Source organism: Zootermopsis nevadensis, unplaced genomic scaffold (assembly GCF_977971745.1).
Source record: "Zootermopsis nevadensis isolate Lab colony 2312 unplaced genomic scaffold, Znev_1.0 Znev_ptg000027l, whole genome shotgun sequence".
In the NCBI taxonomy this organism is placed as follows: Eukaryota; Metazoa; Arthropoda; class Insecta; order Blattodea; family Termopsidae; genus Zootermopsis; species Zootermopsis nevadensis.
In genome coordinates, this window is record NW_028259159.1 from 2,663,237 (window position 1) to 2,676,852 (window position 13,616).

The 13,616-nt window shown below is 39.9% G+C and overlaps 1 protein-coding gene and 1 long non-coding RNA gene across 2 annotated transcripts in view; one reads left to right on the plus strand and one right to left on the minus strand.

Moving 5' to 3' along the window:
* Positions 1-13,616, plus strand: part of LOC147872457 (uncharacterized) — a 213,432-nt gene that overhangs the window by 167,166 nt on the left and 32,650 nt on the right. The window lies entirely within an intron of this gene.
* Positions 6,451-13,616, minus strand: part of Lim1 (LIM homeobox 1) — a 66,586-nt gene continuing 59,420 nt past the window's right edge. The window contains exons 6-8 of the mRNA XM_087356314.1: positions 11,676-11,958; positions 11,090-11,239; positions 6,451-9,329 (exon numbers count right to left, since the gene is read on the minus strand). Of these exons, the coding sequence (XP_087212440.1) occupies positions 9,280-9,329; positions 11,090-11,239; positions 11,676-11,958 (483 nt within the window). The 3' untranslated portion in view covers positions 6,451-9,279. The remainder of the gene's footprint in view (positions 9,330-11,089; positions 11,240-11,675; positions 11,959-13,616) is intronic.

Here is a 13,616-nt window from a genome sequence, read left to right on the forward strand (position 1 = left end):
TTTCTCTTCGTTTACTTTTTCCATCAATAAAGCACGGCTCTTTTTTCTCTTCCTTCTAGTCCCATCCACATACAGACCACAGATGGGTGCAGTTTATTACCAGCCACTGAAAATATAAAACATTCGATATGACGATGGAAGTTAAATCCAATAGCTCGTGCTTGCAACACTTTACTGTAGAATCATATAGGGCTCGTGTTTTAGAAAAGGATAACATTCTATGGCAGTCATTAAATTTGAGGGACATTTTAGTTTCTGCAAGATGGTTTTCAAATGTCGTGAAATGTACCGCTACGTACGTCTGTTTCTTATTCCACGATGTCTGGCCTGTCATGCATTTTCTCGCATGTCTTTTATTTTCCGCCCTACGTACTTGTCGGAATCATCTTATTGTGGGTTTCCTTTGTACCATAACATCTGAACTCATCCTTTTCTTTGGTTCTTAATTTTATCTCTTCGTGGCACTTCAAAAAACTGAAATTAAGTAGGCATATATGAAGAAACCTTCGCCAAAGACTGACACCTATTCAGAGGTGATGTAAGTTATTCTTTATTTTTGGGATGTTGGCACCCCTGCGATGAGCGAGTTTGTTTGTGTTCCATCACCCGGACAGCAAGTAATTACGTGCTGTACCCGTAGCATCATCACCCTTATTTTATCTGGAGCTGATGGAATGCAAACACAAGCGACACCGGACACTCTGCTACACTTGATTGATTTCCCCGTCGTTGTTTAACGGCGCTCTCTTAATTTGCATACAGGTTAATGGCGTCCATGATGAAGATTGATCGACTGTTATTTTAAACTCATTGTAGCATCTCTATTTCCTAGCAGGAAGGTCACAACTTTGATTCTCGAGGACCTCGCATCATCGCTAACCTACCTTCCTCTGTGTACGGTATTACAATTACGTAGCGTTCGTTCGTTTCTAGCGGAGCCGAGGCCAGCTTCTTTCGGGTTAAGGTTAAATATTAGAGCTGCTTCGAGTGATCGATTAATGGTTTAGTTAAATTATTAATAACTTACTCCATGGAGCACAGTCCTTTTGCTGAAAATGCAGTCCGCTCGGGGAAATATGAAACTGAATACTTTTTTAGGTTTGTCTGTTTTTTATAATATGTCGCCATACCAGGAAACCGAAAATATGACGCAGGTGAGAGGATTTTTCTCTTTGCTTCTTTCCCTCTTGTTTCTTTGATTTATTCTTCGTTTCTTTCACTCCTTCTCTCCTGCGATGACTGTTCTCCTCTAGAAGAATAAATTTCCTTCCTTTCTTCTTCTATTAATTGTGGGAAGCACATCGTTGCGTTGATACGTCTCGCTGTTGTGTTGTCACAGATTATGTGGCATGTTGGATGACCCTTTGACACGACACCGCCGCTATCTTCTGGGGAATCACAGGACGCGAATTAAGAGCTGCACGTCATAGAATATAATGCTACGATGTTTCATATGCCACCAGCAGGTGTCTCCCATCTGACAGTTAAGGTGTTCATTTCCTCCTGAGTTTGTTTATAGGCCTAACTCTACGTCAGACTGTACTCTGAGACACATTTATTATAATGAACAACGCGGGACATGTCACAAGATGTTAAATTTTATGCTAGATGTATAAAATACCTACAAGGCACCAAACATTGGTCACATGTTCTAAGAATAGAGTAAACCTAATTGTATGTTACAGTATTTATTAGGAAATTTCAAAGTATATTTATTGTTTGTGTGTACTTTGCGCAAAGTACATAAACTGAACACATAACAGAGAGGCCATATCTTTCCATCTGCCGATATGTTTAATTACATAGGAAATTAGAAAGTACAAAGGTGAGGTGGCCTTTCATTGTGTGATATTCAAAACGAAGTTCCATAAAAGCAGTTAGCCCAGCAGCCTTTCTTTACAAAACAAAGTTATAGGCTCCGTCTATCTCCTTTTTTATTTCACTTTCTTTCTTCCTTTCATTCTTTCCTTATGTGTCGTGCGCAGGAAATCACTAGGATCGAAAGGCACGAACTAGTGAAATGTGATAATGGAGACGTGATACGGAGTCATCAAACATATTAACGTCACGCTTATGACGACACCTTGCAAAAATGTTGCGCTCCCCCTAACCGCTACAAAGAACCAATAAGTGGGCTGTTCTTGCCCCTAAGAGCTCCCCCTTTTTAACGCTGACAACCGTCGGATAATAAAGTAACTTTTGTGTCGGGTACAGCCGGATGTGACTGGGGGGTGTTAGAGGTTTTGATAAGGACGGGGGGGGGGGGGGCAGGTGACTCGGGCTCATCACGCGCCCCCGTTACATCACTGTGAGTGCGTGGGAGCACTCACCACTCCTTTGAAAATAAATTAGGCCTACAATACGCCTCCGGGATAATTGTAGGTTATTTTGGGCAAAAATGAAAGGAAAGTAGTGCTGTTCTAATAAATTGACAACTGTGTCAATTCTACCAATGTTACGTCTCTACGAATTTTCGAGCCTTTATCTGCAGTTGGTGAGCTGAGAGAAGATTTCGTTCAGATTTTTCTCTTCGCGCCTGCATCCACATTGGCTCTGGTGTCTTCTTGGCTTGATACTAACTGAATATCGGGATGTACTATTCTAAATGATCTGAACAAATTTTTGGACTCGTACGACTGTATATTTGAATCTTGACGGAGGTAGGTTAATGTAAATGTTTCAAGCCCTTAATCGCGTAGTCTGTAGCTTCTAAAGCAACAATAATTTAACTCAAGATTTGTAAACATTAAAATCGTAGTTTGAGTATCATGAATAACCAGTATAAACCACGAAAAAGTAGAAAATACATACGTACACAATGGTACTATATTATTCATAAGGCATGGAATCGATGTGGAAATAGGGTTAGCAATGGCCATTGTTACCCTAGTCCGCCCCCATGCCACCACGCGGCGCTGCTGACAGTTATGACAAACGCGCATCACAATGTTGGTTTATATAGTCGCTTGCTATTCTACTAGAAGGCTCGTTAATATTATGACGACAGAAAAAGAGAGGTACAGAAAGGAAAAATTGAGGCTACACAGAACATCAAAAGTCAAATTAGGGTGACCGCAGAACGCGGGGGGGGGGGGGGGGAGTGTGTGGGGGCTATTGTTGAATGAATGGCATGATAGCATGAATGTTGCACACATGCCAAGTTTCCCGTGCTTCTGCGTGCGGGCGATCGCTTGTTATCTCTTGTAAAGATCCTTCAAGATCTGAATATAGCGTGATTTCCTATATTGACCATACCGACTTCTAAGGATGTAGGAAATCGTTTTAAGGATTGTTCGTATTCCTTCCCAATGGTTTTCAAATGTTCGTTTGCACTGGCTGATACCATTAGTACAACAATGAAAAAGTTTTTATGAACATTATTGTTAGTAGAGGTCATAGATTCCACTTACAACCTACCCATGTAAATCATGTTCTGTTTTTGTTAGAAAAATACTGGATTAAACGTTTACGTAAACAATAATGATGATACTGTATTGGACACAACCCGGCTTTTTCTAATCACTCTTTTGTTTTACTTGTCTTTATATGGTGGTAAATTTCCCTCGCAGTCTCTGAACCTAACCTAAACCCTAAGATTTCAGAACATTTGTTCTCTCCTTATGTTTCGGTAGTGCTGTTCCTTCAGTACTGTTGTATCAATATGTCTTTCAATTAGAGAATTTGTGATTTCATTGAAACTAAAATAATGTTAGTTGTGGCGTAATGTTGTGCCTATGTGAAAGTTTATTTTTTTTAAGTTGAATAACACTTCTGTATAATATTAAACGCAAAAAACAGTTTGTTACATGCTTGGGCATATAACAGATACCGTCATCGACTGTTTTTCATGTTCTGTATATTCGTCTAACTTTGGACCGGCTTGCTGGTCGCACTAAAAGTGGTTTGTCTCAGTCTATAGTGATAAATGCAGGCTAGTTTGAAAATTGTGATAGCGAGAATCTGTCTTCATTTATAAAATTCTTCCTTAAGCCTGTATTATTAAGATAGGGCAGGATTTTTCTATACGTCACAACGCCCAGACCTGTTCTGGGATTCACCCTGCCTCCTAGTTAATGGATTCCGCAGATATTTCTTCGGGGTTAAGTCGGCCGGGGCGTGGATTTTACCACTCATCCATTTTTATTGACGAAATTAAGAATTTCTGCATGTCATAGTGCGTAGTTAAGTACCAGGGATGTATTAACCTTTTAATGCGGGTAGCCTATAGTATTGTCACGCATCCATATTCGATTTTTGTAGTACTGTCTGGTACGCACTTTTGTCAGATGTAGTTATGGCAGCTTATTTCGTTCGTTACGGATCGTACCTCGGGCTGTTCAAATTATTACCGGTGATACAACTCATAATTTTCTGCTGATCACCGAGAACTGAAGCGTCACATCCCTCACCACTTTCGTTTTCTGTCCACTCCCATGTTACGACTTTATACCCTGCAAATTTCATGTCAGTCACATTCTGTAACTCTGTTTAGGTATTAGAAATTTCGTGTTGCAATGTAATGACCTTAAAATTCCCACACATTTACACGTCCATCTGTCAAATCGTGTTTGTTTCAGTTGGTAAATATTCTGTTCCACTTGACTACACGTTCTAAGTCGATGTGATGTTCTTTAAATGAAGGATAAAATATTACGAATGCAAATGTCAGTCTACTGGATTTTCATTTATAAGCACATATCACAGGTAGGACCATGTTCAGAAGCTTTATTTGACAGCAGAGCTGTTCAAAACAATCGGACAAAATGTGTTGATAGCATTTTAATACTGAACGACACAAAGTTATTTCCATCTCTCTTAAGCTCAAAATTAAAATATTGTTTTCTGCATTCAGAACACTTACTTAAAACGGAATACTGACAGTTGAGGATTCAGAATTTATCGATGTTATGGTATAATTTTATAAAATTTACTTCTTGGTAGACAGCTCTTAGATGTTCTTTACGCTCTAGCCTGAGCGAAGAACAATTTATGGGCCCATCCCTCTCTCTCTAACTGTCTATCGCGTTTTTCCTACGGGCGCAGACAACCCGCATGACCGAGGACCATTGTTTAGACACTGTTGCACAACAATTACATACGTGATGTTGCGTGAAGAACACCGTTGGAATGATTCTGTACTCCAAAGAGTACACATTTTTAGCCTTGTTTCCATGTTGCTGAAGTTTATGCAGCCTGCTGCCATCCATTAAGTACTAGTGCCCTTTCAAAAGAACGCACTGTGAAGCTAACCACTCACTTCCATCTGTTTCCGAGGTTAAGAATGGGTGGAGTTTTACGTTTTCGTGGCGTAGTCTTTAGACATGCAGGAAACTTTACACTTCACGTTTCCTTTGACATTTTCAGTATCTGAGCATAGACTGAGAAGGGTGCAGAAAGTTATACGTTTTAGCTTTAAGATTTATAATAATTCTGTCAAACTGAAAATGCCAGTTTCCAAGAATCTTGTCAGCGAGGGCGTGTTGGCGCCTTGAGCTGTCAGCCGTCACGGCGCGTGGCATTGTGCGTAGCTTTCTTGCAGGATTTCAGACAGACTTATAAAAACATTTTTCATTGTTTTGTAGTTGATCTGCGGATATGAGCGTACTTCCAAGGACGTTATAAATATCATATTTACGAAGACCTTTGTTGCACGGTTCCGTGAACTTTTGAAAGGTATCAAACTCGGTTCAGCTTTTACGCAAGTTAGTTCATTGCCGTTGTTGTACCGCGTCTTTTGTTTGAAGTCTACGCTGCTTTCACTGTAGCTGTGCTACTCGCGATATTTGTCCGTAGTCGGCAATGCTCATGCAGGTGTAGTCATAGTTTATTTTTAGCATTGAACGAGTGTCGTTCGTTCTTATACAATAGGTGCAGTATTTTTGAAACGGTACGCACAGCATCTTCCCATTTTCCCCCTTTCCGCATTATATGAGCGGTCACCCACAGGCACAGCTAGCCTGAACGCAGTGTACACAAAGCTGTTCGCGGTGAAGGAAACATTTACAAACGAGACTAACGAAAAGTTGACATAGATTTCATTCCGAAAGCTCGTGGGGAGACATGAGGAAAGCTTACATATTTGTGGATGGACCAATGTAGGCTTCTATGGGAAGTTAATGCCAGAAAGAAATGCGACGTGGAAATTTAGATTGGGCTCAAGTAGTTCAGGATAGATTTCAGTAGAGCGAGTTCTAATGAGGTGATGAACCTTTGGGTCCCAAAACATCAATAAACTCTGTCGACTTTTCAAGGCTGCTACCACGAAGCTATAGACCGAGTAATAGGGTCGGCGTAGCATCAGATTACAGGATTATTGTAAATTATGAAATAGGAAAGCTGGCGGAAGAAAGAAGCCATGGCCTATCTTGAGGTACCATTTCAAAAAATTTACTAGTGGGTCTGAGAAGTAACTTCTGGGATTCTAGAAACACTGGCGTTATTCGGCGTTCATCCGGAAATGTTATATGGTGAGATATATTTAAACAAAATACACATTTTTCACAAATGTTTATTCTTTCAAGCGTGTCACATGTCCCGCCCATGTAATTCGCCGTGACTTTGTCACCACCAATAGTATTTGGTGGAACGTAAAAATTACGAAGTTCAACTTTACGTAATTCTCTCCATCCAGGTAGTTCTATCTTTTGGGTCCAAATATTTTTCTAATTCCCGTTTCACTGACACTCTCAATTTATGTTCTCAGGGTGAGAGACGAACGTTCACACGACAAAACAACACATACAATTGAGGCCTGAATTTTCTTATATTTTCCGCGATCTATAGGTTTTTGATAGGAAGTGGGAATATGAGTGATTATTATGATACTAATATTAATTTTAATTTAAAATACATTTTCTTACGATATTTAAAATATTCCACTGATTCCCTTTAAATAATTTTCCTCTTTAATAAAAGAGTCGATAAATTGCAGTACGTGTATTTATTTGTGCTGTGTTACTTGACATATTTAAATTTTCTCTGTTTTGTGTTTTTGTGGAAGAGAACCTTTCCTCTCCACATTAAACAATTATTGGGTTTTCAATATCAAGGATATGGGTAAGGGAACTCGGAGCTATTGAAATCTTTTTACTGCTGTGTGTGACGAAATCATTCCATGCAGACCTACATAGACTCGTTTGACGAACGTCAGCAGTTTAAGGAATTTTTGGATTAAGGACACGCGTTTTGAAACATCTATATTAACCCTTTCTAGCCCAGTGGTAACTATATACACAACCTGCTTTAACAAGTAATAACTATGCATTTTGTATTTATGGGTTCCGTATGATTGTCACTGCAAACAGCGATTATATCCCTGAATAAAATTAACCACTTGACATATAAAATGATGTGTGTTTTCTCTGAGGTATGGACTGGATTTTGATATATTATTTACGGTTAATGGCCAATGAATTGTTACTCAATTTTCGCGCTAACGTACTAAAAACTCTCATTTATTCTCAGACAGTTGAATGGAATATGTTTGCATATTCTCCTTGGAGTGGCACTGTATACAAATTATTAACGGCGTGTGGCCACTCTACTGTTCAATAGCTAAATTTCTTAATTTTAGTTCTCTAAGCACTCTGAAAATAATGGACTGTCGTCGATACACCGATGCTGTGTACTTTTCGTGGTTTTATTTGGTCACAACGTGTATACGTGGGTGGACACATTAAGAGGATTCCTGCCCCCTTATTTTAAATGTCTATATTTTAGCTGTATTAAATATGAACCTGGCTTAGACATTAATCCATGTATCTACAGGCAGAAACACACTAGATGTTTTCTTTAATCCACTGCTGCATCAAAACTATCATCAGTGTGATTGTAGAAAGAAAGGTTTGGTTGTATAATAATAATTGTTATGAATAATTGTATTAAACTGGGTAAAAATAAACTGCATCAGATCAAAATTTATACAAATTCGTATTCTGTTCTTTAACTTGTATGATCCCTTGGGGCTGGAATTATAGTATAACCTACCGCATTGTATTGTGGGTAGCGGAAATAATTATGTAACTGAGGGTCAGAATTCTGGTTCAGGAAATAATCTAATACACAAATGTTAATGTTGGGCAGGTCATATAAATGAACATTATGTGGTCTACTGATTCATATTCCGTGTTTCTAAGCTATGATACATAGACGAGACGAAACTGGTGCATAATAAATGTCATACAACATTTTGAAGTACTTTCCTTTTAAAAAAATCAGTAGATAATCACAATGGATAACAGGAACATGATCAAACAAAACAATGCTGTTTAGAATAAAAATAACTCCAGAAATTATTCTTTGCACACATAGGTATCTGAATAATTCGATTAGTGGAAGGACAAACAATGTTAGATTAATTTTTGACTGTATTTTCTTTCTAGCACATGCGGTGATTTGTAATGTGAAAATTGTTTGTCTCTCTCTTCAGAGTTATTTTAATTAACGCACGTAAAAGTCGTGGATAATTTGTTCTTCTCTTAAACTTAAATGCATTTCCAAATTTTCTTTCGTCACGTTTTCTTTACACAGACACACGTTTTATTTTCTTCGATCCATTTTTAAGCAAACCACTGGATGAAGTTCGCTCTTACACATTAGTAGCCATCCCTTTGCTTGGATAGGCCTACAGCAGATACAGTGCAGCAGTTTCTGTATTATTCTGTGTAAATGATAGCCTCCACGATGTAGAGGATTCGAAAGCACATTGATTGTTTTTTTACGGATAGCTTATTTGTTCTTATGTTCTTGCTGTTCTGTGCAAAGTTTATAGTCAAATTAAACATAAAAGCAAGAATAACTTGTGTTCGATTTTGATACAGTTTAGCATAGCCGTGAGCGGTTGTTGCTGTCTTCAATCTGTACAACGTTTCCACGGGAAGTCCTTGGCTTACGATGACCACGAAACACAATTCAGAACTCATTTTCACACCTGGCATTTTGTGTTTTAAATAATCGTTTATTAACATATTCACAGTTCAAATCACTTTCTTGCTTTTAATTCAGGTCGCAGATAGACACTTAACACTCCCAGCCCTCATAAGCACTTTCTTCTGTGTTTTCTTTTAGCAAATATCACCGTTGACACAATACGATTCACTCCTGGTGACAATACTTTTTAAATCGCTTCCGATAACACGGTTCACTGTCTTCTTAAATAACTGGTTCCGTAATAGTCACTGCTTAGATCTGAAGCTGTTCGTTTCATTGCTTGAAGTCTTCCTCATCATCAACGTCGTCGCCGTCCTGACAGCAAGAGGTTCCGCTGACGGCAGGCAGCTATCACCACACCAGGCCCTCGTTCTGCATCTGCTGCGGCTCGGAAAACCCGCCTGTCCGTACACAAAAACATTATCACATTACAGCCCCCGGAGAAGGAATTTCTTTTGCATGTGGTAGGGTGTATATAGCCTATAAGCCTAGTTTGCAGATCGTAAATGTAATTTTGGCCTGCAGCTTAAGTACGTAATAATAATTAAATTACTCCTCGGAACATATACACATGTTATCTTAAATATGATTTTTATTATGAAAATTAAGTGACATTTAGGAAGCCATCGTAAAGGTGTTGATAACTTCAGCGTGTCAGATGATTCAGTACTTACCTGTTGTTATTGCAGGTGACAATGCCAATTATAATAATAGTCCTTTAGAAGTAATAATACTTCAGCAGTTTCAACTTTTATGAATTTGCTGGTCGACAGCGAGTTTCTAACCACGAGGCTACAAAGTGGACGTTCAATCAGAAAGTTTTTAAACAGTTCGGTAAATGTATGTAGGTCGCCTAGTCTAATAATCATATTTTTACGAGCCTGGACTGTGACTGGAAAATTCTGACAAAAGCTTACATACTCTGTGGTTACCCTTCTTAAGATTCTGACTAACTATATTTCTGATTGCATGATGCCCTGTTTTTATATAATATAGGTTATAGGCCTACTATGAATGACAACTTAATTAAACCCACTACATTAATCCTTCGGAAAACTGGAATTCACAAAGTAAAAAGCGAATGATTTCGATGCTTAATGAACAATTTCAAACATAATTCGCAAAATACAAGATTCTGCCGTTAATTATAATTAGTCACGATTTCGTTAATGAATCTTTTGGTTCCTAAGGCATGGAATTTACTGACTAACCAAGTAATTATTGGCTTCTGAAGAAAGGCTCTTCCATGGAGTTTGTTAGCATTCGTATTCTGTTTGTATTACCAGGTAGTACTTATCAATTTCCGTGTTACTTCCATATGGCCTAGCAAATTTCCCGTGTTAAGTTTGTTGTTGAAAAAATGTCTCCGCTTAGTACATTTCACACCCTTCTTTATTTAAAATTGATACAAACGCCGAAATCTGGTCATGAAATGCAGTATGGGAGCAGTGAGCATGGCTTATTCAATACATGTGCTTAGGTATTTATTTACAGTAGTGAGTGCATCTGATACTTCATGATTTTAACTGCAAAAGTTTTCATTCCATATCAAGCGTTGCCAATTAAATACTGCCAGTTCCATGGTCTCATAAAGCCAATAGCAGATGTTTTGTGGATGAAAGTGCAAGCTATTCTTTCTTCTAACGTTCTTCTTTTATCTTTTACTCTGCGATTTATATAACGTTTTACATTTGTTTATGTACTTGTATGATTGCTTACAACGAGAACATATCAAACGAAGTTATGCACCCACTGGATTTTATTTAAACTTCACTTAAGAAGTGTATATGTTAAATTTAAGTTAACACATACTAGTACTATTTATACACAGATCATGGGATTATGATAGTAATATTCTCACTATTTAATATTTTTTAATTTTATTGATCGGTCCTGACACTGTCAGGCGTCTATGATCCTCGCACATGGCAGCTACGAACGAAGGATGGCGAAGCCAGGCCTTGGGCTATGCAGCACATTTACTTACTTGTGGCACTTATTGTACTATTCCAGTCTTGCTAATAAATTACCGGAACATATTAAAGTCTGTTTCCTTATAGTTCACTAAAAATCAGTCTACACACTAACGTGCTCCTAGTGAGGAGGGAAAAAACTAATACTGAGGTCTACAGTGACCCCAGACAGCTGATTTGCTACTGACCCTGTGAACTGATGAATTCGGGGCTGGACCTCTGTGAAATCAGTTGCTCGTTGGGGGGAGGGGGCTGCTGGAGAAAACCTGGGGGAGGTTCGGGGGTCAATCCCCCAAACTCAGATCCCATGGGCATCGGACCCTGGTCCATAGGTCCACCTGTAATGAAAACATTACATGAATATTGGGTAAGGTGGTACCCTGTTATCACGTGAACCCCTGCTGGCATAGCACAGGCGACAGACGAGGTGGCTCTAGTGACAACATTTTAGTCCTGTCTCAGGAACAAGCAGTGGATCGTGTGTAGCTGAATATTTTATTTCACTCGTATTTTATGTATCAAGGAGATGTCTGAGTTGACAGAACGGTAGTCATGAATTTGCAGAGGTTTCCTTAGTGTTCCTCAATTTTTCCGGATAAGAGCCTGTATAATACCTTAAAATAGGTCATGATCGATTCCTACTATGTCTCTCCCCATTCATCAGTCGTAGCCGTTTATTGCGCTACATTACCAGATTAGTTGATAATGTATAAACCAAGACAGAATTGCTCTGAATTTAATTAAGCATGCACGGCGCTATTACTGCTTTCTCACCTGGGGTGTTGAAGGGCAGGGGCTGTCCGGGGGGGCCTTGGTGAGGATGGTGTCCGGGGAAAAACTCGTGGTGGAAACCTGCCGGGGCACCATAGCCGAATTCGAACTTTCCGTCAGCTGTAGTGAAGTACGGAAACCCCGGGGGCGCCTCGTCAAGTCCCGCGGGACTCAGGTTCATGGGGAAGCCCCGCATCTTGCGAGAGCTGCCGAAGAACGGACCTCGGCCCATTGACGTCAGCTGCTTCAGTCGCCGCTCCTTGCTTCGTTTGTTCTGGAACCATACCTGAAGTAGAAACCATGACAGCTGCTTCACCACAACTTTGCTTATCAAGGAACATTTGCCTTGCTGTTGTATTCCGATTCACAGGAAAGTCAGCAAAGAAAACACATTAAAGTTTCGCAAAGCGATCTAAACATTCAAGCTGTTTTTGCAGATTTTTCTTGTTTTATTTCATAAGATGGACGTACTGTATGAAGTGCCACTTTCACATACAAGTAGGCCTATCTCAGCTGTGCGGAGGCTGTAATATTAATATTTTAGAGGAATTTTCAGCCTGCAGGTAGGGGAACTGATTAGAAGACGGTGACGTGGTTGTACAGGCTTAGAGGGTAGTTTTAGAGATTGGTGAGGACACTTGCCTCTGCAGTAATGAAACCCTCGTTGAGAAGCTTATAGTAGCTCAGCTAGTCACTAAATTTCTCCACCTTTTATGGAACCGGAAGGTTCATTACCGTGTTCACAAGAGTTCGCCGCTGGGCCCTATCCTAAGCCAGATGAGTCCAGATCAAAGCCTCACACACTATGTCTTTACGATCCATTTTTAGCTGTTCTTGGCGCTCTACCATGAGCGAGAATTACCATAGGGGCCGTCCTTGTCTGCCTGTCACGTTTTCTGAGGAAATAGGATCCAGAGTCATTGTTGTAAATCTGTTTCAAAATGGGAATTAAGGCAATTGTTGGAATATATTGTTGTGAAAGTGGGAAGCAATGGAACTGGTGGAACATACTACTGCAACACTGGTTCACAATATCTCGGATGACATCACAACATTGACCTTCGATGCAACTGTTGCCTTTTTGATAACATTCTTGCACTTGGTATTCTTTTTGAGTAAGAGTGATGTAAGTCCACAGTCCCACCGCGCCGTGTTGATCAACGAAGCAACCTGCTGACATTACCGTACGTGATGTGGCGCGAAGAACACCTTTGGAATTACAGTGTACTCCAAAGAGTACACCTTTCCAATCTTGTACTAGTATCCTCTCATCTACACCGAAGTCCATGAAGCAGTTTCTTTCTTTCAGGACTTCCGGGCCACCCATAATGCTTTAGTTTTACGCACGAGCGTGCAAAAAGGTGTTCAGTAATATTGCATGCCAGGACTTAATATGAATACCCAGTGTCAGAATTACTACGGATTAATAAACACAGGTATGACCTTGTAAGGTTCCCTTCTATCACACGCATTTTTAGGTAGGTAGTAGACAGTGACGCGAAGGGGTATGGGTTACAATACCGCTTACGTCCAGAAAGTGAGTAGACAGTTTGTGGGCTGGAAACTTTGTTCTGTTAGGAGCCGTGTCAGCAAGGGAACATGACAGACAGACGTACGGTCAGGTCCGGCGTGCTCTACATTCAGTAGGCGTGGTTGAAATGGTCTTGGGGAGGGGGTTACACTGAAACTAACATGATGAAGGGGGGATGAGGTCAGTTCTAGGGGCCAAGGGAAGTAGAGTTTTGACCTCCTGCTGTGAGCGATCCCTCAACTCCCCTGTCACTAAAAAACGGGTAGGTAGGTTGGGAGGTACACATCAGTGCAGCGCTTTTGAAGTTAAGCGAGAACAAACGATAAACTTCAGAAAAATGCTATGCTAATACAAACGACCAGCGCGGCTTTGCTGACAGACAGAAAATAGGGTTGGGGAGAGGCGGAGGGGAC